At 41.3% G+C, this 23611-nt stretch overlaps 1 protein-coding gene across 2 annotated transcripts in view; it reads left to right on the plus strand.

Annotated features, from left to right (window-relative positions):
• Positions 1–23611, plus strand: part of EPHA4 (EPH receptor A4) — a 156354-nt gene that overhangs the window by 90418 nt on the left and 42325 nt on the right. For both annotated transcript variants that reach the window (XM_083442657.1, XM_083442656.1), the window contains exons 6-7: positions 21667–21791; positions 22982–23141. In XM_083442657.1, coding sequence (XP_083298783.1) covers positions 21667–21791; positions 22982–23141 — 285 coding nt within the window. The remainder of the gene's footprint in view (positions 1–21666; positions 21792–22981; positions 23142–23611) is intronic.

Here is a 23611-nt window from a genome sequence, read left to right on the forward strand (position 1 = left end):
TGCAAATGCAATTAAATGTAAGTGGGGGGGGGGGCAAAAGCATAATAATCTAATTTCACATACTGTAAGCGCTTATAGGATCTGAACATTCTGGTTACATAACCTAGAGCTGGAGAAGAGCAATCACAATAATCTAGGGACATTATGTTATACATCTTGACTGGTTTTGGGCTCAATCTTGAGCACACCATTCAGTTTAAACCTTCCTGTGTACAGTACCTCGGGTTAAATACTTAATTCCGTTCTTAACCTGAAACCGTTCTTAACCTGAAGCACCACTTTAGCTAATGGGGCCTCCCGCTGCTGCCGCACCACCGGAGCACGATTTCTGTTCTCATCCTGAAGGAGAGTTCTTAACCTGAGGTAATATTTCTGGGTTAGGGGAGTCTGTAACCTGAAGTGTATGTAACCTGAAGCGTATGTAACCTGAGATATCACTGTATAAATTTATGTAAGTACACATTGAAGTAAGGACAATGTTTCTGTTCTGAAACAAAAAGTATTCACATGAGAATAAAGCTACATGGGAAGAAAAAACAAAGCAGAGTGACGATTAAAAATAGAAATGTCTCTATCTTCCATCTTTCCATGTGGCTTCATTTTGTGTTACTCAGAGGACACACTGCTATGTTCTGATTTTGGAAAGCTTTTTTCCCCAAAAAAGTTTTTTTTTCTTTAGCAAATGAGACTGCATGGCAATTTGTTAGCCGGTTAGGTTACCTTCAGCTTAATGTTCTGTTAAGTCAGCCATCACAGTGAAATGGGTAGAGGAAATGCCAGTTAAGGTGGGGATGCCCTGTTAATAAATATTCAGGCTTTTCTCTCACTGCAACTGGCTGTGGATATTTTAAAATTGCTGCTGTAGTCAGCGAGGGATCTTTTGTATGACGATATCCAGCTCTGGCTAATGCTTACACACACTCCCTTCTTTTCCAGCGTATCTAGCTGTCTGTTCGCCTGTCACAAAGCTCCTTCGTTTCAGAAAGAGACTGAGACCTGCAACATACTCTCCCAATATTACACACACACACACACACACACACACACAATCTCTCCAGATTGTTAATCACCGTCATCCTGTACTGCTTGCCTCCAACATTCTGGACCTGTCAGATATGGTCTAGAATGCCAAACCAGTAGATCAGAATGAACACATTCTTCTGCTAGCTAAATACTGTTTTGAGTTTCATTGCAGTTAGCACCAAGCTAAACCTCCGCAAGCAGCGGGCAGGGTAGATTTTCAAGGATGTCATGGAGAAAGAGAAGTGGATTCACACTTTGATTTTCCTAATTGAGGCGAAAGTGGGGCAGTGGGTGGAGTGTCAATGTTTTACTGTTTTAAAGGGCTTTTTAAAAAACAAAAACACAAAAAACCACACATATTAGAATAGTCAAAGGGCTTTGGGTGCTTACTTCCCAGGTAACTCACAAACACTGGAAGATTATCTAGAAAAATAAACAAATTCTTGCTTTGTATTTTGGTGTAGTGCTTTGGAAGCCCCTGCATGCTTTCAGATGCTGATTAGAATTCCGTGCGCATTGTGCCATCCAGCACAGAAAATGCACATAAAGCGCTTCTCTATGTTCTGCCAGCCCGATTTAGACTGTGCAATAGCGTATGTGTCTCAAATGAGGATCCATTGCTATACCATGCCCTGCGTCACTTTGCGCTGCTCACGCTGACAATGATGGAAGTTGCACGGGCAGATCAAAAGCATCAGATGGCCCTTAGTTTGATTCCAAGTGTTATAGCTGAGGCTGCCAAGGCTAGTAAAGTGAAGGGCCTTTCTGTTCGGCTGCCATCTTGCTCTCTGTATTTCTAATTAGCCCATAACGCATGCACACTTGAAATGAAATGCAGTTGGACAATTATTTTAAGTAGCTGCAAAAACACATTTACATTTTCATGCAAAAATAAAGTTAATTGACTCTCGCATTCATCATCTTCTCCAGTTTGTCAAGAGAGGCAGCTGAGCACATGCCAACTACAGCAGAAGTTTCCTCCCCTGGACTTTTGTCATCCAAATACCTAGTTATCCAAATTCACCGTGTGATTTCCCTTATCCTAAGCACCCCACCTGACAGTGTCACCTTCTGTTATCTTTACATTTTGGAGGTTTCATTCACTGGTTTTGAAAATGAGGCTTAACTGCATTTTAAAACACACACACACACACACACAAATAATTTGTCCCTTTCCCTTCTTTTCACAAGAGAGAAGAAAGTATTTTTATTTACCTCATTTATAGTTTGGAGAGCTATTCCCCCCTCCTCCCTAATGTATGCTTGTTTGACTTTGCGTTGATGAGTGAGTGTTTGGTTTACTGTGTGTGAGGAAATCAGTGAAAGGAAACTAAGTCAGACTAATGAGTATTATGTTTAGTTCTCAAAGTAGTAAGGGCCAAGGTCATTCTTATTTCTGGTGGGATTGAGATCTAAAGGCTAGACCCAGGTCCTGAGGGACTTCTGTATCCTGTACTCACAAGCTTCCACCTACTGGCTAGCAGTTATGCTGCTTTGATTAGACTGCAGATGTTGTACAGTGCCCTGGTCCAAGAGGAGCAAATTCCCAGTCGCCTGGCAATGAAGATTTTAGAGCATTGACAGAGACTCTTGAATGAGATGCTTTGTCCAAAATGAAGAGCCACAGAAAAGTGTGAGAAGCTGTATTTTTAAGGGACACTCATAATTTGAGCTCCATGGTGGTGGTGGGGGACCGTATTATGTGTCATTTGCAGTGGCAGAAATCTAAGATCAAGTGGAAGTAGACTTTACTCATGACTGTGTTACCCCATCCAGGAAATTTTGGCCTTGTGTATTTAAGAATGAACTCTTTTTGGACTCCATATATCCTGCTAGAATCAGGGGACTTTGCCCTCATCTACTTGGCAGTGTTGTGCCAGCCAGCTCTTCCCCATCCAGTCCACTCAATGCTGTGAGCAAACAGGGAGGCAATTTGCTAGGCTTTACGGAGCCATGTGGTTCCTTGGGATGCCCCCAAAGCAGCAGGGCGATCTTCAGCCTTGTTGCCATCGGTCATGCTGGCTGAGGCTGATGGGAGCAAATAACATCTGAAGTGTGCCAAGATAGCTGCCCCTGTTTAATACAATGAAGTGAATAATGGCAATAATTCTGATACGAAAATAATGGCAGTATGTGTTTGTGTTTGATATACAGCATTGAGGTTCATTGCTTCTGGATCATTTACAAAGTAAGAAAGTATTTCTTTCATCTGCAATATGAACTCCTAAAACTTCGTTTTGAAGGACTGTCACAATACAAGCCCATAATTCTATGAATGAAGAATAGATTTCAAAAATAGCTTATTTATGTACGTAATTCAGTTTCTATTCCACACCTTCTAAAATGCTTAAGGAAAGTAACAATACTCTTTTTAATCAGTCATTTAAGAAGTTTCAAAATGATATCTAGCAATAAATAAAGTTAGAAAAGAAAGAAAGTAGAGCTAAAATTACAACACAAAGTTTTGAAAACATATAATCTCTTTAGGTGGTACAAAACTAGAAAGAAAACTGAAAGGAAAAGGATTTTTTAATAATTAAATCTCATTCCACTTGTTACTGTCTTAGGCCTCAGGAAGGAATGAAAATCCAGTTTTGTTTTCAGTCAGATAAAAATCAATATAAAGAACAAAAAGAGAGAAAAGATTTGAGAAGGAGAAGATGAGATATATGTTTTTGCATCTCAGCTAGGCAACTAGCAACATATTTGGGGGAATGAGGAACAAACAAATTATCCTGAAGAACCCCCCCCACCCCACCCTTTAGCTATTTATTTCATTTATACCACAGCAGCCCTTGTGACTTTATATGATTCAAAAGCATTTATATAAAGCTTAGAATTTCAAAAATCTCTAACCCTTACTGTTGAACCTCAGATCAAACTAGAAATTCTTAAAGCCTTTCCAGGAAGTCTTCAGGTTCATACATTAATAGAGCAAGAGGGGAAAGGTGTTTTGTAATTGTGAGGGAGCCACCAAGAATATCTGTCTGGTCTTCAAAATTCACACAGAGAGGATTCGGACAGAAAGGTGCTTTTGTTTGAACTTTGAGGCTGCAGTTGAACAAAGGACAGAAGGTGTGCAGGCATGTTTCAGTCCAGCATGGCGTCCTCCTTCCTGTGATTGGCATCTTGACCCCTCAAATGTACAGAAAGCAGCCTGGTATTTGGCTGAAGGAGAACTTTGCGCAGGAAGGTTGATTGTTCTGCACCTTGGTCAACCAAGATAATAGGAGCTGTCAGCAGGAGACAAGCCTGAGATGTATGGCACAGATACTTGACACAGCAGGGCTGCTTTAGCCTTTCTGCGTGCCCAAAAAAGAGGATGTTTCTACAATGGGAGACAATTGAGAATGTGAAGTTCAAAGCTAGTAAGGGAGGCAGTTCATAGCTGGTTAAATATTTGGAAGATGTAATGTGGTCAGGAGTGTAAGGATATGTGTGTCTTGAAACTTGTTTTGCATAAATGTCAGCCCTCCTTTATTTATTTGGTTAAAAATAAATAAATAATGCATGTTTTAAACAGTTTAAAATTGTGGACAAAAGGTATTTTTTATATATATGTAAGAAATCACCCCGTCTTTGTTCTTTTGATGGTTTAATGATTCATCGTATACCGTACAAAGAGTTTTGAAAAGCAAAACAAATAAAAAAAAAAGTGGGGAAACCACAGGACTTAGAAGTCTAAATGTGGCAGGAGAACCAGAGAGTAGAAAAAATAATCATCGCATTGAATTGTTTCTGAGATGCTACTGAAATGAATGGTTAGCTAAAAGATGCCTTTCATTTGTCCGTCATGTGTGCTTGGGAAGAAAACTCCCAAGGATCTCAAAGATAAACAGCTCTGATCAATTGAGAATTCCTGCCCAAGGTCCTTTAATTATGCCCCTCAAAAAGAGTATGCTGTGGTAGGAAATATCTTCTCTATGCTGCCTTTTTCCCTTTGGCACCCAGCCTTGTTCATGTGCATTAGACGTGCTAATAAGACTGTGCATACATGCAGCCAACTCGAAACAAAACAAAGGGGGAAATCTACAATTGGGAGGGGTTAGATTTATTATTTTAAAGCGATTACATTTTTTACACAGAGAAATAATACAAACAACAACTGCCTGCTTCTTGGCAAAGCAGCTGTACCACCCATTTCCATGAATTTGTATTCAACAAGAGGGTAAGACTCCGTCGGCAAGGCACAGAAAAAGGCTTCGGCAACCCTTAGTAAATCACCAGCTTCAGGGTTCATTGAACAACCTAGGAGAAAGTAGTCTACTCTGTAGTGACAAGAGGTGATTACGATGTTTAAGTACACACTTGGTCACATTTTGAGTGAGATCTGACTGTTTTCTCAGGGAAATGAAATTCACTGTCACTCCATAGCAAAGTGGCTTCTATTATTTTACACGGGTGAGTAGCACAAATTCTTACTTTTTCCTCCATTTGCAGTTGGGACAGGATAGATGCATTAATAGTTTCAACATCACGTAGTCAGTGTAGCTTTTCCTTCCAGCTATGAATGTAGGAAGAAGCAAGAATTTGTGCTTCTTACCCATGTAAAATACTTTACTACCGAGTGACAATGAATTTCATTTCCCACAGAAAATGGTCAGTTCTCTTTCAAAATGTAACCAAAGGTGTACAGAAAACAACTCTCTGTTGTTACTGTGTCACTGTCTGTTTTATATTTCCACCTCAGGGCAACATTTCAGCAAGCTCAGTAGGGCCTGATCCATAATAGCCCTGGGAAGTGTAAGTGAAGGCCAGGCTGCTCCGTAATTTCTGTTCCAGTCCAGATGAATTTCCCAGCTGCAATTGCACCTCCATCTTCACAGCTCCCACATGTTCAGGGGGCTTCCCCCCCCCCAGCCATCTCCTCCAAACTGAGTAAAATTAATTGTTATCTCCTAAGAGGAGCCAGAAAGACACCAGAGTCCAGTCTGCAGTTGAGCAACAATAAAAGGATTCAGAGAACTTTATCAAAGCTTCTATTAACCCCCTGCTGGTGTCCTCAAACAGGATTTTTCCTCCAAGAATGAGAGCACAAAAGCTGGGCTACACAACTGCCCCTGTGTGTCCATTCAGAGGTTTTAAATCCGCCGAGTTACTAATTAAAATGCCATGCAGTGTAGCACAAATAAACATAGCCTGCTTCTAAGTCCCTGCATTGCTCCACTGACTCATGATTCAAGAAGCAGAGTAGGAAGCTGACCTGATTATATCCATGGATGAGAACGCTAGCCCAGCCTCGCTCTCCCATATTGAATTGTTAAGCTTTAGCTGTGGAGGGAAGCAGAAAAGGACTGTCAGATACATTCATACGTAAGGCGATGAAGGGGGACCAACAAGCTCTTTGTTTAGAAACTGTCTCTCATGGGGAGGCCGGTCCTTGCGGTGCCCTTCTGGTAGAAGCCTTATTGAACCGAACACAGTTGTCGCTGGCCGTGTATCTGGAGAATCGGGAGCGTTGTCTGTTTGCACAGGTTTGCATCGGCTCACGGAGAGCCGTAGCGCGCGCCTACCGCAGTCTGCAATCAAAGTGGCAACGTTTTGAGGGATGTCACAATGCTGAGCTTTCTAGCAGACGTGACTCTTTTCACCGAGATATGTCACAGGAGATTTAGATCTGTGTGAACTGGTGTGCAGAGAGTTTGGCTGGGGTGTTTTATTTTTGTTTTGTTTTCGTGTGCGTGTGTGTCTTTCTCTCCCCTCCCCTTTCTTTCTTTTCTTTTTTTCAGTACGAGAAAGCTCTGGTGGGGTTTCCCCCTGCCCAAACAAATCATGCAAATGTATGGTTGCTATCTGCGTGCACTCGGAAGATTTCATGCAGTCTGTTTAGATTAATGTAATCTTCCTTCATTACTAAATTCAAGCACTGGCATTCTCGGCCTTTGATTTAGTAGCCTTCTTGGTCATTGGAGCACTTGGTTGCAGAGCTCTTGTAAAGGGGAGAGGGGGAAAATATCTTAATCACTATCAGACATTTATAGTGTTTTTATGCCTCTCTCTTGAATACATTCCAAAGAGGGAAAATAGCAAACCAGGCCATATGTACATAGTTTATGCCTTTTGGCCATTATTAGTTCAGAACACTCCATATGGGAAAAGGTCCTGTGCAAAACACACACTGCTTTGTTTTTTGTCCTTAAAGCCTTCCACTTGGATGTAATTATGTTCCAACATTGGATATCGTTATAAGAATGATTTCAGAGGGGAGAGGAATGGACAAAGCGGAATTAAATACACTTGGCTATTTTATATTAAATTATATTGGTTTTATTCTTTATAGAGAGGAAAATCATTTCTGTTTTCACAGCATCCTGTTGGTTACATCTCTCATATGCCTCTATGAGAAGAGATGGCAAAGACACAAATGCATTTCAGTCTTTGTGAAAATTTACTACACAATGTGAAATGTTTTCAGGGACAGTGTAGGTTGCATCCAATATTAGTCGCACTAAGAGCAGATCATGAAGTCCATAAATTATAAAGAAATAATCCTTTAGTTAACAAAGCATGCTTTTTGTATTATCTATTCAGTTTATCAAGTTATATACGTAAGACATTTGCTTAACATGGCAATGAAAATCAGTCAACAAATGACATAAACATAATGTCTGTGGATGCATTTTAGATTTTTATTGGTCAACTTTGATGAAAAGAAATGCAAGTTTCTGGTCCTCATTGTTACTGAGATACTGAAGTGCTTTCAGAGTATGAAAAACAATTCTCTCTTTAAATCTTTTATTGATTGATAGACATTTTTCTTCCAAAACACAATGCCTTTTTAGACACACAGATGCAGAAATCAGTTGGAACCTGAAAGTCTGCATTAGTTGAACTTGAGATGGCCCTCCTGCTGATATAATTTGGGCTACCAGCATCTAACTTGATGAAGCTTGAATGGTGGCAGCAACTATTGAACATCGGCTGCTATATGGAAATCTTTCTTTGCTGAGCCTTAATAAGTGTGGACTTACCTCAATTAACAGATTATTTACTTTTTAAAAACAACAATTCTAAAGTGACAGTCCCAGTGAGAAAAGTATGTCATGCCCCAGATTGGTTAGAAATCTGGAGAAAGCTGATTTCTGTTGAAAACAATGGAACTTAAGTGTGCTTTTCCATTCATTTCAATGGGGCTTGGGTGTAACTAATTTTCTCTGGGTTACACCCATTGTGTGGATTAATGCTGTTCCACTGCAAACGATAATTGCCTCTTTGCAATTGTCCACAGTCCCTTGCATTTATCCTCTATGGTCCTCTGGCCTAAATGAGTTTCCCATCCGTAGCTCAGCGCTGAAAACGGATAGCTACATCTCAATTTTCTTGTGCGTCAAGATGCTGTATGCAAACCTGAATCAGTTTTTGTGTTCTGAATTGCCTCTCCTCTAATCTCTCAAGAAATCAGGGGTAAGGGAGTTGGGGAAAACCTTTGTGGGACAGCAGGGCTGACGAATTACCTTTAAAATTTCATAGTTGCTCTGCAGGGCATAGCTTCAGCAGCACACCACCATCCTCCTCTCTCCTTGTGCTGCCACTGCTATGTTGAAAGTTTGAAAGGCTGCAATTATGCAAACAGTGAGGAAGGAAGGACCAAAAGAAGTCCTCTGAAGGTTGGAATGGGCACAAAGAGATATGGCTTCAATGGCAAATGGAAGACATGTGATTTTCTCTTCAAAAAGAAAGTGTTTGTTAAGAGTGATGAGTAGCAAACGCCGTAAACTGCGAGACTCCGCAGGGTAGGCATTGTCTGGCATGTTTTGAGTCAAATACAGTCTGATCTTTACCCACTGCTGTAAATTGCTCACTTAGTCTACTTGCTTTCACATGTCACCAGCTTCCTTTAGGCATTAAGAGGATAAAATTTGCGGACGTGTCTGTTTCAATACGGAATGATACAGCCCTTGTAAATCAAGAGAGCTGAAAGAGGGGCATAAACATCTAGTTGGTGCATTTTATTGGAAGGGGAGAGAAAGCTCTTTTAAAGGCTTCAGCACTTGGAAAGCATTTTATTGACTGAGATGAGCTTTTTTAAAATAAAAATCAAGCCTTCCTTTCCCCTCTATTCTATTTCGTCCTTCAATCCCTTGCATCATAGGAACATTCTTTCTGAGCATCTCCTTAGTTTTGAGAACCTGAAGATGCTTCTTTCTCTCTGAGAGCCATTGCAGAATCTGGCCAACAAGCCCCAAAAGCCAATAGTTAATCCACATAATCTCTTTTACACCATCAGAGCTGGTGTCGACACATGGCACTCTTGGACAGCTGTGCTGCCTTAGATGATTAGTTCTGCAGAACTGCCATTTTAATGCCCCACAAAACACTGACATAGTCTTTCTTTGAGGCATTGTGGGAAATTAAAACGAAGGCTGCAAGCCTCTGCAGTGGTACCTCGGGTTACATACACTTCAGGTTACAGACACTTCAGGTCACAGACTCCGCTAACCCAGAAATAGTACATCGGGTTAAGAACTTTGCTTCAGGAAGAGAACAGAAATTGTGCGGCGGCGGGGCGGCAGCAGTGGGAGGCCCCATTAGTTAAAGCGGTGCTTCAGGTTAAGAACGGACCTCCGGAACGAATTAAGTACGTAACCAGAGGTACCACTGTACTGCCATCAGGTAAGCTCAAGGGCATAGGAAGGGGTCCACTGCAGAGCACTTTCTTGGACAGGGGCTCAAATCTGCAGCTGGCCCTGAATACCAAGATGCTGAAATTGTGCAGCATGAGCCTCTTGAAAGGCTTGTGTGTAGTGGGGATACAACATCCACACAAATCCTTTCCTCTTCTGCTTTGTTTTAATTTACATTTGGTTTTGCACTCGTTTGCAGTTGAAGCTGCCAGTAACTTTTAAAGCGATCAGAATGTCTCTGGAACTGAATTTGGGCTTTGAAATGGATGCTGTAGAAGTAAAAGCAATTCTTATGATGTTTTGGGGATTTATCTCCGCTTGAATATTATTATCATTATTTTATATAGCATCATCAACATACCATTGTGGTTTATGGTGAACATCTCCCTGCCCAGTCCACATTCTGATTCTGGGTCCTACTACAGGTCTATGGGCAGTTAAGGACAAGAGGGTGTTCAAGAAAGCACAAGCCTTTGGTGATGTCATGGAAGACAGTGCACCCACTTCGAAATGAAGTGGACTTGAGTACACATGTACAGGATTCATCTGTGAGGGCGTAAAGATAGATGGGATAAAGAAGGGAAGAAGTTGTTTCAGCTGGAGGTAGGACTGGATGGAAGACAGTGTAGGAGCTTAGACCATCTGTAGCCCTCTAGATATTGTTGGCCTACAACCCACCCCTAACCATTGACCTTGCTGCCTGGGACTGATGGGACAGTAATAAGAATAGCTTTCTCCTCCTTGATCAAAGCAAGAACATTTTGATAGAGGATTTTTTGAACAAAGGCAAAATGATTGAGTTGTGACAAGGGAAGTCTACAGGGACAGCTGCGAAAAAGCATAAAGCATGAAACAAAAACTATACAGTGAGAGATGCCAGGGGCTTGATTGTTTTTCTGAGGGAACTCAGAGGAAGAGGAAGATTTCCCCAATAATACATCTGAACATTTTCCCCCTGATTATATATCTACTTACCATTTGCTCTGGAGGAAGCTGCCTTCAATTCATTTAGAAGAGGTGTGTCACTTTAATTGCTTTGCCCTTACCCAGAACTAATTTAGAATATATCAGTCTTGTTATTGTTAAAAGAGAGACAGAGAAAATTAGACTAAAATAAAACACTCGAAAATTGGCTCTCCAAAGTATCATAATAGATAAACATACTGTTCTCTTATAAGACAGAAAACACAAAACCTGTGGTTTATTTATTTATTCAATTTATTAAACACATCTTTTACCTTGTACCTCAGCCAACAAGGCTCCCAAAGTGGTTTTCATGATTAGAACAATAACATATTATTAAGACCAGCCTTTGTGAACCTGGTGCCTTCCAGATATTTTGGACTACAATTCCCATCAGCCCCACGGCATTGGATCCATCTAGTTTAGTACAGTACTGTCTATGCCAGGGTTTCTGAAACTTGAGTCTCCAGCTGGTTTTGGACTACAATTCCCATCATCCCTGACCACTAGTCCTGCTAGCTAAGGATGATGGGAGTTGTAGTCCAACAACAGCTGGAGAGGCAACTTTGGGAAACCCTGGTCTACACTGACAGGCAGTTGCTTTCCAGAAACCATTCTGCATCACGTGCTGAAAATCAGCCTGGAGCAATCTGATCGCTGTGTTGAATTGACAATCAAACCAGAACCCTTTCCTGATCCTCATTATAATCAGCCCTGAGAAAATGAAATTCAAAAGAGCTCTAAAAATCATGGTTGAAATTATTTTACAATAACATTGACCCTTACCCCGCAACAGGAATCCCAAATCTTGCTGGCAGCTTTCTCTTCTCGTGTATTGCCATTTAGAATATCAAACAATGCAACTCCCCCCCCCCCATTCAAAACACAGAGTTGGAATCCAAAGGTGAGTAAATGCTGGGTGAACCGAAATAAATGTGGAACTTGTAATTTAAGCTGCTGCTGACACCCTAAAGTAGGACTTTAATTTTGCGCTTGCACATTTCAAGGCTCAAAGACCCTTCTCCAGTTTCTGACTCTGCTTTCAACTGACCTCCTTTTATTTTTACAACCAGGCAGTGCACAGAATGAAGTTCTCTCCCCTCATCTGTGCTTCACATGGTTTATAATTTGCTGCCACAGAAAGTACAGGTTTCAGATGAAGGAGAATGGACTCTATCCAATTACAGAGCCATTTACAGGTAAAAAGTTGTGGGTGGTAAACTGAAAGAGGCTTGAGCAACATTGCCTCCCACTCCCCTTCCGACCTTTCGCTCTTTATGGCAGTCCCTCAAGTGAAGAACAGGTTTGCAGTTCATTAGCCGGCCAGAATGGCGTAGATTCGTTCGCAGCCCCCACCTCTTGTATACGAGTTTTCAGGGCGAACAAAAGTATCCATAGCTTTCAGTCGTAACAAAGAGCACTCAAATTAACACCATCAAAACATTACATGGCACAACAGAAAAGGCCAACTTTATGCATTCTAGGAACCACATTGCTGAAATTTATATTTAATCAAATTACCAACCATACACACACCAGCTTTCTTTTCACACCTTGTATTTTTGTGGCGTTTATTCCAATGTCAGTTTCGTTTATCCAAGCTTAGAGGTGGGCTTCAGTGACTCCCTATAATTCATTTTACTTATTTCTAGGGAATTATCATTAGTTATGATTTAGAAATGGCAGCAGATGAATGGGGACCATGTGCTAGCTATGTAAATAGCTTACCTCCTTTCTACTAAAAGCACTTGTAACAATAAGGGGAATTAAAACCTTACATTACTACTTACCCATTTCTCCAGACACCTTAACAGCTCTAAAGGGGTGGTAATGTGGGGGAATTTTCATGGTGTGATACCCAACATTAGTCATAAGAGCACACTCACTAAAATACATGGACCAGGCCTTTTATTTCAGTGGGTCTGTTCTGAGTGTGTCTAAACTCAGCTTTTATCCATTGTCCACATACTGTAGAGCAGGGATGGGGGAAAACTCAGGCTCAGGGGCCCAAATGCAGCCCATCCAGACTCTCTCTCTCTGGCCCTCAGGACTCTCTCCAAGCCACACATCCTCTTAAACCACTGCTTTGCAGTGCCTGCAATGTGCCCTTGAACTCCTTGCATAAAGCCTTTTGCTTGCCTGCATGGGGCATAGAGAGAGGTGCGTGTAGAAACTAGTTTACTGTACAAAGATAAAATTCATATGTATTGTTCCTCCTCCTTTTCCCTTGTCTCCACCGCTGGATGGTTGCCCAGAAGACAATGTGGGCATCAGGATGAAGCATGTTTCCTAGTCCCACTGTTGAAGTACCAAACAGTAACCTTCTAAGAGTTCACAGCATGGCTTTAATTCATCCGAATATGTTCTTGCAGCATTTCCCTCTTGACATAGGCAACCAGCAAATAAAATGCATTCTGTTGAATGGGGTCATCCATTCATGTCTTTCTTTCTCCTCTACATTTATTTCTTTACCACTGTTGGATTCACCTTAAGGACCATTATGTATGCCATATAAATGCTGGCTATTCCTATCAACATTGCTTCCTTCTGTCAGTTCTTAACCTGCCAATGTAATGGCTGTGGGAAAGCAAGGACTTCTCACTCTTTTCTTTGGGTTTTCTACCATGCTCTTCCACAATTTAATGAGAGTGCATCAGAAAGGAGTGAAGAATTTTGAGAGAACTGTCCTGGAGACTTATGTAATTCAGAATTTAATCACCTAGAACAGTGAAGGAACTAGGGCATGATTCAATCCCACCCACTGCCCACTCCCTGCCTAAGCAAAGCCTTATATTTTGGTCCAAGAGAATGTCTCATCTTTGTGTACAATGGATTGGCAGTCGCTCCAGCTGTGAGAGATGCAGTTTAATGGTCTGCAGAGCTAATAAAATTTAAAATCCAGCAATCATTCTCTTTAACTGTAAATTGGAGGCGTGGATCTGCTACAGTTATCTTCTGTGTTTAATGGAGGTAGAATAAAATACTGCTGGAAAATCTGGATGGCTTGAAAGCAATGCTGGCATTAAAGCAAAAGCTGTAGTGTGCATGGTTAGAGAAATAGCACCTTCTGATGTTTGCCCATAAGTCAAAGAGGTAAGTTTTTAAAATAGTATTTGGGTTGCTGTTGATGTGCTAGACCTGCCGCTAATCATATTAGTCTGTTCCGCATGTAGGATCACTATACAACATTACATCCAAATCTGAAACTTAGCAGTCCTAGTCTTTCCTTAAAAGGGAACAGCCCACACTCTTATTACAACATTGTGTAGTGTGTTTTCAACACTATGGCTACATTCACATGGCAGTTTATTCCATTTCCTTGATGTTTCCTTAACTGCTGATTTCTGCGTTATATTTGAGCTTTCATGTGACGTAAAAGCCACTGATGAAATATAGCACATTCTTAGCATTTATTTCTGTGCTTTTTTAGTCCAGAAAAAATCCATTTGCAGCCCCTTTAATCTGGAAAATCACAGGAGTAAAGTGGATAAATTTAGGGTGGTATACTGTCAATACAAGGACACGGGTGGCACTGTGGGTTAGACCACAGAGCCTAGGGCTTGCTGATCAGAAGTTTGGCGATTCGAATCCCCGCAATGGGGTGAGCTCGCGTTGCTCGGTCCCTGCTCCTGCCAACCTAGCAGTTCAAAAGCATGAAGTGCAAGTAGATAAATAGGTACCACTCCAGCGGGAAGGTAAACAGTGTTTCAGTGCGCTGCTCTGGTTCGCCAGAAGCGGCTTAGTCATGCTGGCCACATGACCCGGAAGCTGTACGCCGGCTCCCTCAGCCAATAAAGCGAGATGAGCGCTGCAACCCCAGAGTCGCCGTGAACTGGGCCTAATGGTCAGGGGTCCCTTTACCCTTTACCTTTACTGTCAATACAGGTTTTTCCTGCCATTTTCAGAAGTGCCTATGCACAGAAAGGATAGGGGAGTAGCAAAGTTGTCCAATGACATTCATTCTTGTGTCGTGCCACACCTACTGGTGTGAATCGAATTCAGCTCAACATGCCACCATATAGCATGTCCAGCAGTGTGAAAAGAACATGAGAAAATGGAACAGAAGCACTAGCATTACAATCAGGCAAGCTACCGCAATATTCCCCATGTCTGAATGGCACCCTGTGTTTGGCAGCTTAACAAACCACTACAGAAAGTACGTCTAAATGAAGTAGGGTGGGTAATGCCTTCTTCTTCAACACTTGTGGCTTTGATATGAAATGCGTGGTGCATCTTAGAACACGGACAGGCGGCAATTTATGTAGTTCTCAGCAAAGCATTGACACAACTTGTGCTGGAATTCTTCTACTGTACTTTTGCCTCTTAAGAAGCTCAGATGTCCATGGCTGCTTCCCATTTCAGTTTCTGAAGTTCTTTCTCCTTATCCTAAGGTTATTTATTATCCCATGCCTTTCAAATTAGTATAGGCCGCACAATTTATCAAAGCTGGCGTTCTATTTATGGTGGATCAAGTTCTGCTCTTTGTTACAACTGCATGGGGCCCAGCAGTCTCCCAGCTTCCCAGGTTAGAGAGCCACTGGCTAATTCCAAATTGAACAAATTGCTTATAGCATTTCTTCAAATGTTTTGCAGTGCTAACTCCAACCACCCGTGTTATGTTAATCACTGTCATTCAAGCGTTTGGGAATGTTTCTTTTCTTTTGCCTCTTTTTTTTTGGTAAGTGGCTGAAACATTCAGACAGATTTTTATAAATTACCTTCTTACTGAAAGACTTGTTTTCCTGTTTGTTTAAAACTGGCATTCATACATACAGGAAACATACACATTGCTTCCTGCCATGTTTCTGTTGGCAAGTATTAAGTTATCTTTGTCAGGACGTGCCAACAGGCTTTCTTAGCAAGCAAGCAGAAATAAAACAAGTAGTCCTCAGACTAAACAGATGCCTCGCTTGAGTGGTACTGGAGGGCCCCCGCCTCATCAAGAGCTTCCTTCCTAAACAAAACAAGGAGGATTTGCCAATCTCTGCTTCGTGGTCAACGAAAATCTATGGGCACGATCCAGTCATAGTTATAGCTCTTAGACTATGCACGCTTAACGTGGAAAAAGTTCCATTGGACACAGTGCAGCTTAACTTTTGAATAAGTATGTCTTGAACTGGGCTGCACGTCTCATTGATTTCCGTGAAAGAAATTTACACTTGTGTTCTCACATGTGTGTCCTGCTCTCTCACCGAAATCAAGGAAATAAACCTTTGGCTGGATATTGCCGCTGTCAGAGTTCCAGATTTTAAAGTTGCTTCATGTTGGCATCTGAATTTTGTCTTTCAAGAAATGATTTTGGAGGCAGAGGAGCAGAATGATAAAGATTTTGTCATTATACTTTTACAGAGTAAGGTAGTGTTTAAACTTTAAAACCACTATAGTCCTCAACTGTAGCTTGCATTTTAAACTCACTTAGTTATAAGAAATGTCTGTACAGAGCAGCAGCACTGGGGGGATGTGATGCAGTGGTACCTCTAGATGCGAACGGGATCTGTTCCGGAGCCCCGTTCGCATCTAGAAGCAAACGCAACCAGCGACGGCATGCCTGCGCACGCACGCATCGCTTTTTGCTGCTTCTGCGCATGCGCGTGATGTAATTTTGAGCATCTGCGCATGCGCAAGCGTCAAAACCCGGAAGTAATGCGCTCCATTACTTCTGGATTGCCGCGGAGCGCAACTCAAACGCGCTCATCCCGAAGCACATTCAACCTGAGGTATGACTGTATTTAATTGCTTCCTATGTTCTTGTGTTTCACTGTAGCTCTGCAACTGGCCATACTGTCTTTTCACATGGCCAGTGCACACCCAGTTTGCTGTGTGACTATGCCCATACCTGAAAATGAGGAACATACCCTCAGTAAACTTGGAAGTCATAAGAGTGTTGCTGAATGCAAAAGCTCCAGCACCAATCTGACTTGCAAATATTATTTTTAAATAGTTATTTTCTCAACTGAGAAAGGAGTATTTATCCTAGTTTAGTGTATCAGCTTTCTTTAAAGTAATTAATAATGAAGCAGGCTTTTAGCATCCCTCAAACAAGGTAATACTCTTAATCACAGTAGTATCATTACTGCTTTCAAGCATTTAATTTTGATCCTTGACAACATGTTGAAGCCATCAAGCATGGTTATGTTCCCCTTAAGGATGAAAGAATATTTGAAGGAACTGAATTAATTTGATGTGATATATATATATATCTGCAGTGATCCACTTTTAGTTGTGCACAAAGATTACTGTGTAGTGCTATCCAGATCTTCAGGATTCTCATTTTCATTGGTTTCCTGCAGACCAAAGACTTTTCACTTAGTTGATTTCTTCTTGTTACTTTCTTCTACTCTGAGTCAGTCATGAAATAGTGTCACCTGAACTCTACCATATTTAGCAAGTGCCAAAGGCCTGCTGCAATAACTCAGCGTTTGCTAGCCTAAGGAAATTGCTTTATTATGCTGTTTGGGCAAAGTTTTGTTCCAAGTCTGCTGTCCTATTCTTTGTTTGTAGGCCACAAGCACGGAACAGCAGTAATAAAACTACTGGTAGGTGTTTAATGGTAGAGTACTGAGGAAGTAGATAAAAGAAAATTGCTCCATTCACAACAGTAGGGAGCAAGTCTTTTTGAGTGAGGAGGGGCAAGATAGTGAACTACTGAGTTTGGGCCTGCATAAAGTTACACAGCCATTTACTCAAGGACAGTTTCCTCTTCATTCCACTCCCAGAGCATACCGAATTCACCAAGAAACATGTTATCTGCATGAACAAACATACAATGGATAACATACCATCTATAGAATAAATATCTAAGATGCATATCCCCGATAATAAATATATAAGATGCATATCCCTGGTTGGCAACTAGCTTTCTTGAATGCACACTTCAGGGAAAAAAGTGAGGGGCACGTCTCTGGATTCTTGGGTTATAGCATAAAAAGCATGGAAGGGAATACAGTTTTCACTTGCCTTTAATCCAAGATCGCCAAGGTTTGTACAACAACCCCATGAGGTAGATAAGTTGAGACACAGTGACTGGCCCCGGGTCATGTGATGAGCTTTGTTCATGCATGGATATATAAACATTTGTCTAAACACTCTAACAACTATCCAGTTTGCGCCAGTGTGGTGTAGTGGTGTAGTTGGTGTGAGCCAGTGTGGTGTAGTGGTTAAGAGTGGTGGACTCGTAATCTGGTGAACCGGGTTCGATTCTCCGCTCCTCCAAATGCAGCTGCTGGGTGACCTTGGGCCAGTCACACTTCTCTGAAGTCTCTCAGCCCCACTCACCTCACAGAGTGTTTGTTGTGGGGGAGGAAGGGAAAGGAGAATGTTAGCCACTTTGAGACTCCTTAGAGTAGTGATAAAGCGGGATATCAAATCCAAACTCTTCTTCTTCTTCTTCCTACACTGATTCTGTACACAATAGCTGCTTTATATTGATGCAACAATTAGGGGACTCTTAGTTAGCATCTATTTTGTTAAGCTTTTGGAGCTGACTAAAAACAGCAAGTTCTGCTTCTGTTGAGAAGGATGCTTAGAAGAGTGGTGCCCTAGCTGTCACTCCACCCTTTTCTATCAGTATTTTTAACACAGGTATGCAACTTTGGGTCATAGATTTCAGCAGATCACTTCAGCATCTGTTGTACAGTGATACTTTCTGTTTCCAAATATGTGTGACTGTAAAAAAAATGAAAGGAAGACACCTCCCTCCCCCACTTCAAAAAAGAACATCCTCTTAAAAATAGATCCAATCAGAGCTGTTTAAAAATTATTTATGAAAGAAATATTCAGCTGCTCTTGAAGACTCAGTCATTAACTAAGGCATTCGGCTTTCTGCTTGGACTGTCACTAATCTGCTTTTACTGTAGAATGTGGTGGTGACTTATCCTGATTTCCTTCCTTGACTTTTGATGCCACTGCAGGGGGAGGGGGGGAGAAAAGAAGAACTTATCCTTGAAAAAAGTCTCCTTTGACTTAAAGGTTTTACATGGATATCAAGCCAGGACAGTTGCTTCTGACTGTATTGGGTACCTTCTATAAATAACTTGATAGCACCCCTTTGAACGAAACCTCCCTGTTTCTGTTATTCCGTATATCTTCATGCACATGAGACTCTGGGTGAGGAACAAACAGACAGATGGGTAGACGTGTTGAGGGAGGCAGGAGCAGAGCTCCAGAGTCATTTCTAACAGAGATGCCAAACTGTCAAGCAGTAGATCAAGAAACAGTCTTCCTGACAGACGCAATTCAGCCCAGAGAGTTCCTTTGTGACTATATATGTGGTGCCTGCTGCTTCGTTTTCCTCCCATCAGACCTGTCTGATATGGTCAAGTAGTTTTGAAGCTTTCGTGTCCGGTTTTCTTTTTGCTGTTGCTGCTTCATGTGACATTTATCTATTTAGTTATTTAAAACAATTCTCAATGAGGTCCTTTTAAAGATATTAAAATGTTCAATGATAGCTATATTTCCCCCCATAAGATGTGGCTATTTCTTTGGGGTTTTTTCTGTATGGGATGGAATTATGATTTCACTCTGAAAGGTCTCCATAGATCTTCACCCTGCAGTTGTTGTTGGTTCCTGTTGTTTTGAAACACCTGCATATTTCTAGGGTTTTAGGGACAAAGGAGGGAATATATTCAGTTTTGGAAGCTGCCTAATCTCTGTCTCTACAGAACAGCTTTTTGCAGATAAGATTTTTTTTTAAATTTCCCTGAATGCCCCCTTTTCTTCCCCAGAGACCCTCATCATTTGTACCAGTGCTTGTCAGTTGTGGCAGGACTTGATAACAGCTGGCTAGAGATGTGACCACACAGTAACAGAACAGCAAAGAGTGGGCAGCCTGGATCGTAAATCTTCAGGAAGCCCATTCCTCCAACAGAACTAAGAATCTGTTACTGTCATTGTCAAAGGGGAAAGGCATTGTCCCCTGGCCTGTTAAACATCTCAAGTCCGGGCACCAATGATGCTATACGGTAAACAACCAGGAACATCTATTGAGATGTTTCTCATTTATCCCATTGTTTGTTTTATCTTAGCTCTCCGTATTGCGTTCAAAAATGTAATTCTAAAGAAGCGTGGACTTTTATCCATTTTATAATACTAGTTGAATTGTCAAAAAGCCTATTGACCTTTTTTATTTTTTGCTCTCCAGTGAAATCAAACTTTACTCAAATCAAGTTCTCTCTAGTTATTGGCTGTGTTGCAGAGTGCCCAGTGCCCATGGAGCTTCCTTCCCCTCATTCTCACTTGCACCTCTTTAGGTAGCTGGCAATGACGAATGCATGCTTGTGTGGACAATTCCTTTTATTTAGATTGCTAGCAGCTTATTGCATGACTCAGTTTGATACCTACCTGATCTTGTGGACTAGGAAAAACTATTTGTTTACTTAGCTAATAACAAATAAAAGCAAAATGTTGTATCCAACTAAGTTCTACTCGGCGTAGACCCATTTAAATGAATGAATCTAAGTTAGTCATGCTCCTTAACTTCAATGAGTCTGCGCTGAGCAGGGTTAGCAGTGGAATCAACCCAAAGTTGTATGTTTATCAGTAAGCCTAGCGAAGGGTCAAGTGTGAAAACAATAAACATGAGAGAACAATCATAGGAGACCAGAAGGTCACACAGTCAAATCCTAAAAGCAAGAATGGAGAAAATCTGCTAGAGTTTCTAGCCTATTCTGTGATCATTTACAGTCAGATTCACGATTCTACATTGTGAGTCTTCTTGGAAAGTTTTCAAGTGAAGCAAGAGCGGTATAGTTTATTAGTCAGATATCTGCTTTCAATCTCTGTAGTTCCAATTAAGGCTGAGAGGAGGGGAATCTGTGATTTTGAGCTGTTTCTAGTCAGTGTAGACAGTACTGTACCTGGCTAGATGGTCCCATGGCTTGACTCGGTATAAGGCAGCTTTACATCTTCAAAGAAAAGTCCTGTGTTAGGCCATAGAGCTTGCTCTTTAACCTCCAGGAATCGGTAGTATATAGGCTCTAGCTCAGTTGGTTAGAGCATGGTGCTGATAATGCCAAGGTTACAAGCTTAATCTCCATCCAGGACAGCTCCATATTCCAACTCTACAATTCTACATTATGGAAATGCCCTCTCGCCAACCACCTGAACTCAGTTAATGGTGGCTACCTGAGAAGGATCTCATTGAAGACTGTAACACACAGGAAGGTTAAAATGGGAGGACAAAGTCCTCCAGGCCCTGTCCTACTCCTAACATCATGTAGGTTTTGCAGGGCCCAAAGGATATCTTTCTTCCATACTTTTCCAGGTTTTAAAGGTTCCCATTGAGCTCCTTTTCAGGTCCCACTATCCAAGTGTTTCCTCAGTCGCAACTCCTGCTTGCTTCATGCCACTTTTTCAAATTGCCTGAAAGTGACAGGAAGGTTCATGGAGAGGGAGGGGAACCGGAGGGCTTGCATTGTGTGTGTGAGAGAGAGAGCAATTTAATTGATCAATTTAGGATTGGCCCAGGTTCTGGATGGGGCCCGAGTCCAATCCTAAATTAATCTGGGAGAACTAATCCAATAAATTAGGTGGCCAATCCTTCTCCTTTGGACTCTACCTCACTCATGATTGTTGCTTAATTTTTATGTAGCGTGGTAGCTTAAACTTTATTGTATGTAGCCAGAGATGCTTTTTGCTGGTTTCAGTGTGGTACAAATGTACCAACAGACCTGATGAATGAATGCATGCAACTGATGTCATCAAAGAACATTTCATTACTGTGCCTTGCCAGGGTAGCTTGAAAGACCTCATCAGGGGTCTGAGTCTTAAAAGAATGAAAGGTGGGCACAGAGCCATCAGACCAATGTGATGGGAAAGGAGGAGGCTCCTCACAGGCCCACAGGCTATAAAGTACAATTTACTGCATGGACAGTGTTTTAATAGTCTTCCCGTGGAGCCAACATGGCTAAGGCTAGGCCTGTGTTGAGTTGCTTTGGTGAGTGTGTCCAAGGGATCTTATATTGCATTTGTGCAAAAGACAAAACAGCCAGCATCCTCCAATACTTAGGGCTCTTCTGGGAGCCATTGTATAACATTTCCCCCCTTTCTCTCTTGGCAGCTCCATCTCAAATTGCTTTGATCCAAGCTAAAGAAATAACGAGGCACAGTGTGGCACTGGCTTGGCTGGAACCTGACAGGCCGAATGGAGTCATCTTGGAATATGAAGTCAAATATTACGAAAAGGTATTAATTCATCCTGGAGAGATGACTTTTTCTTCCATTATGTTGGATGCCAGGGCCAAATAGGTTTACCTTTGTCATTGTGTAAATGGTCATTATCAGCAACAAGTTTGTTTGCCTATAAAATCATATCCAGTTTGACATTTCATACATTTTAACAGTTGTACTGAATAACATATTGCACTCCCTCCCCCCTTTGCTCTGTAGTACTGGTGTCATTTTGTATTTTCTCTCACCGTAGGAACTATCTGATTCCAGTGGGGCTATTTATAATGAGAATCAATAGAGCAGAGAAGTAGTGCAACATTAGCCTTACAACAGAGACAGATGTGCAATAATGAAGTATATAGCACAGTAATAATAATGAGCTCTGTATGAGCTGATAGCTTTTGCCCAGAATGATGGTGGCGGTTTGATAGATTTTAATAGAAAATAAAGGAAAGGAAATTACTTTCTTCACCTCCTTCAAGTTATATGGAGACATTTCTACAAATAATTTGTTCCTCCCCCAGTTCAGATCTATGGAAAGAGCTATTTCCTCTCAAGGTTCTCTGCAAAATGAACAATTACTTTCTCTCTCTCTCTCCCTCTCCCCCACCCCCTTCACCTTATTTGCTTTTCTAATAATGCCCAAAATGAGTTGTAGATTTTTATTGGAACAAGATTATAGCATTTTTTCCTGACACATTTTCCAAACAGAAAAAAACCAGAATCCACTTTTCAGGAGAGGGGAGCAAAGGAGGAAGGGGAGAGAAGAGAGCTTGGCAGGCATTTCTCACAGTTCTAAACTGGAAGGGGTGGAAGAGACAGAACTGAGCATGGACAATAAAGTTCTATTTGTTCATCAGAAGGATTGTGATTACAATCTCGGATGTTTTCCAAAAACATATTCACTTGTCTTTAAAAAAAAAAAGAGCAAAGCAAACCAGTGATTAACTGACTATCAGTTAGTCAGTTAGTCAATTCCTCGATCACTCCTTTGACTTCAGCCAAAGAAGAATGATAAAATGTACAATTCTGCCAATCTCTCATATCACTGAAGATAACAAAAAAAAAAAAAAAGTTTCCAGTGCTCCTTTGAAAATTCTGTCCCTGTTAGTAACATCCTTATCACAGATTAGGCAACTGGTAAAGTTCCAGAGTTCACAGAGCACTGTTTATTTGCTCTTCTTTCTGTCTTTTCCCCTTGGTAGGACCAAAATGAACGCAGCTATCGCATTGTGAAAACGGCTGCCAGAAACACTGATATCAAGGGCTTGAATCCGTTGACTTCATACGTCTTCCATGTGAGAGCAAGGACAGCAGCTGGCTATGGAGACTTCAGTGGACCCTTTGAGTTCACAACCAACACTGGTAGGTAATAATAACACATCTCTCACTGGTATAACCCTGGGCATCCTTTCTCCTCCTGTCACCATTTTGAAACAGCGCTGCATTTAACTTAATTGAATACAAATGAATGGGTTTCTTGTTGGTTCAGAATCTCTTTGAAGTGCTTGGCCTTGATCAGGCGTCTGAATGTGCCAGATCACAGACTTTTCTTTCCATGGCTTCTTCTCAGATTGGAAATGGAGGAAATTACCCCCAAAAGAGATGCAAAAGAATCCTGTCTACCCAGGCTTAAAAAACATACACCCTTAGATCATACTGTGTTATGATTTATGGCCTGTTAGAGGAGTGGGCTAGGATTTGTCCTTTTTATAGTTATTGTTAGATGCACACATTTTAAATGTGTTATTTATTCTGTGTATTTGGTTTTAAATTATTAGCAAGGTGTTTGGTATTTTATATATTTTGTAACTTTTTCATGGAAAGTATGGACT

This window comes from Podarcis tiliguerta (assembly GCF_965153285.1).
Source record: "Podarcis tiliguerta genome assembly, chromosome: 5".
Classification (NCBI taxonomy): domain Eukaryota; kingdom Metazoa; phylum Chordata; class Lepidosauria; order Squamata; family Lacertidae; genus Podarcis; species Podarcis tiliguerta.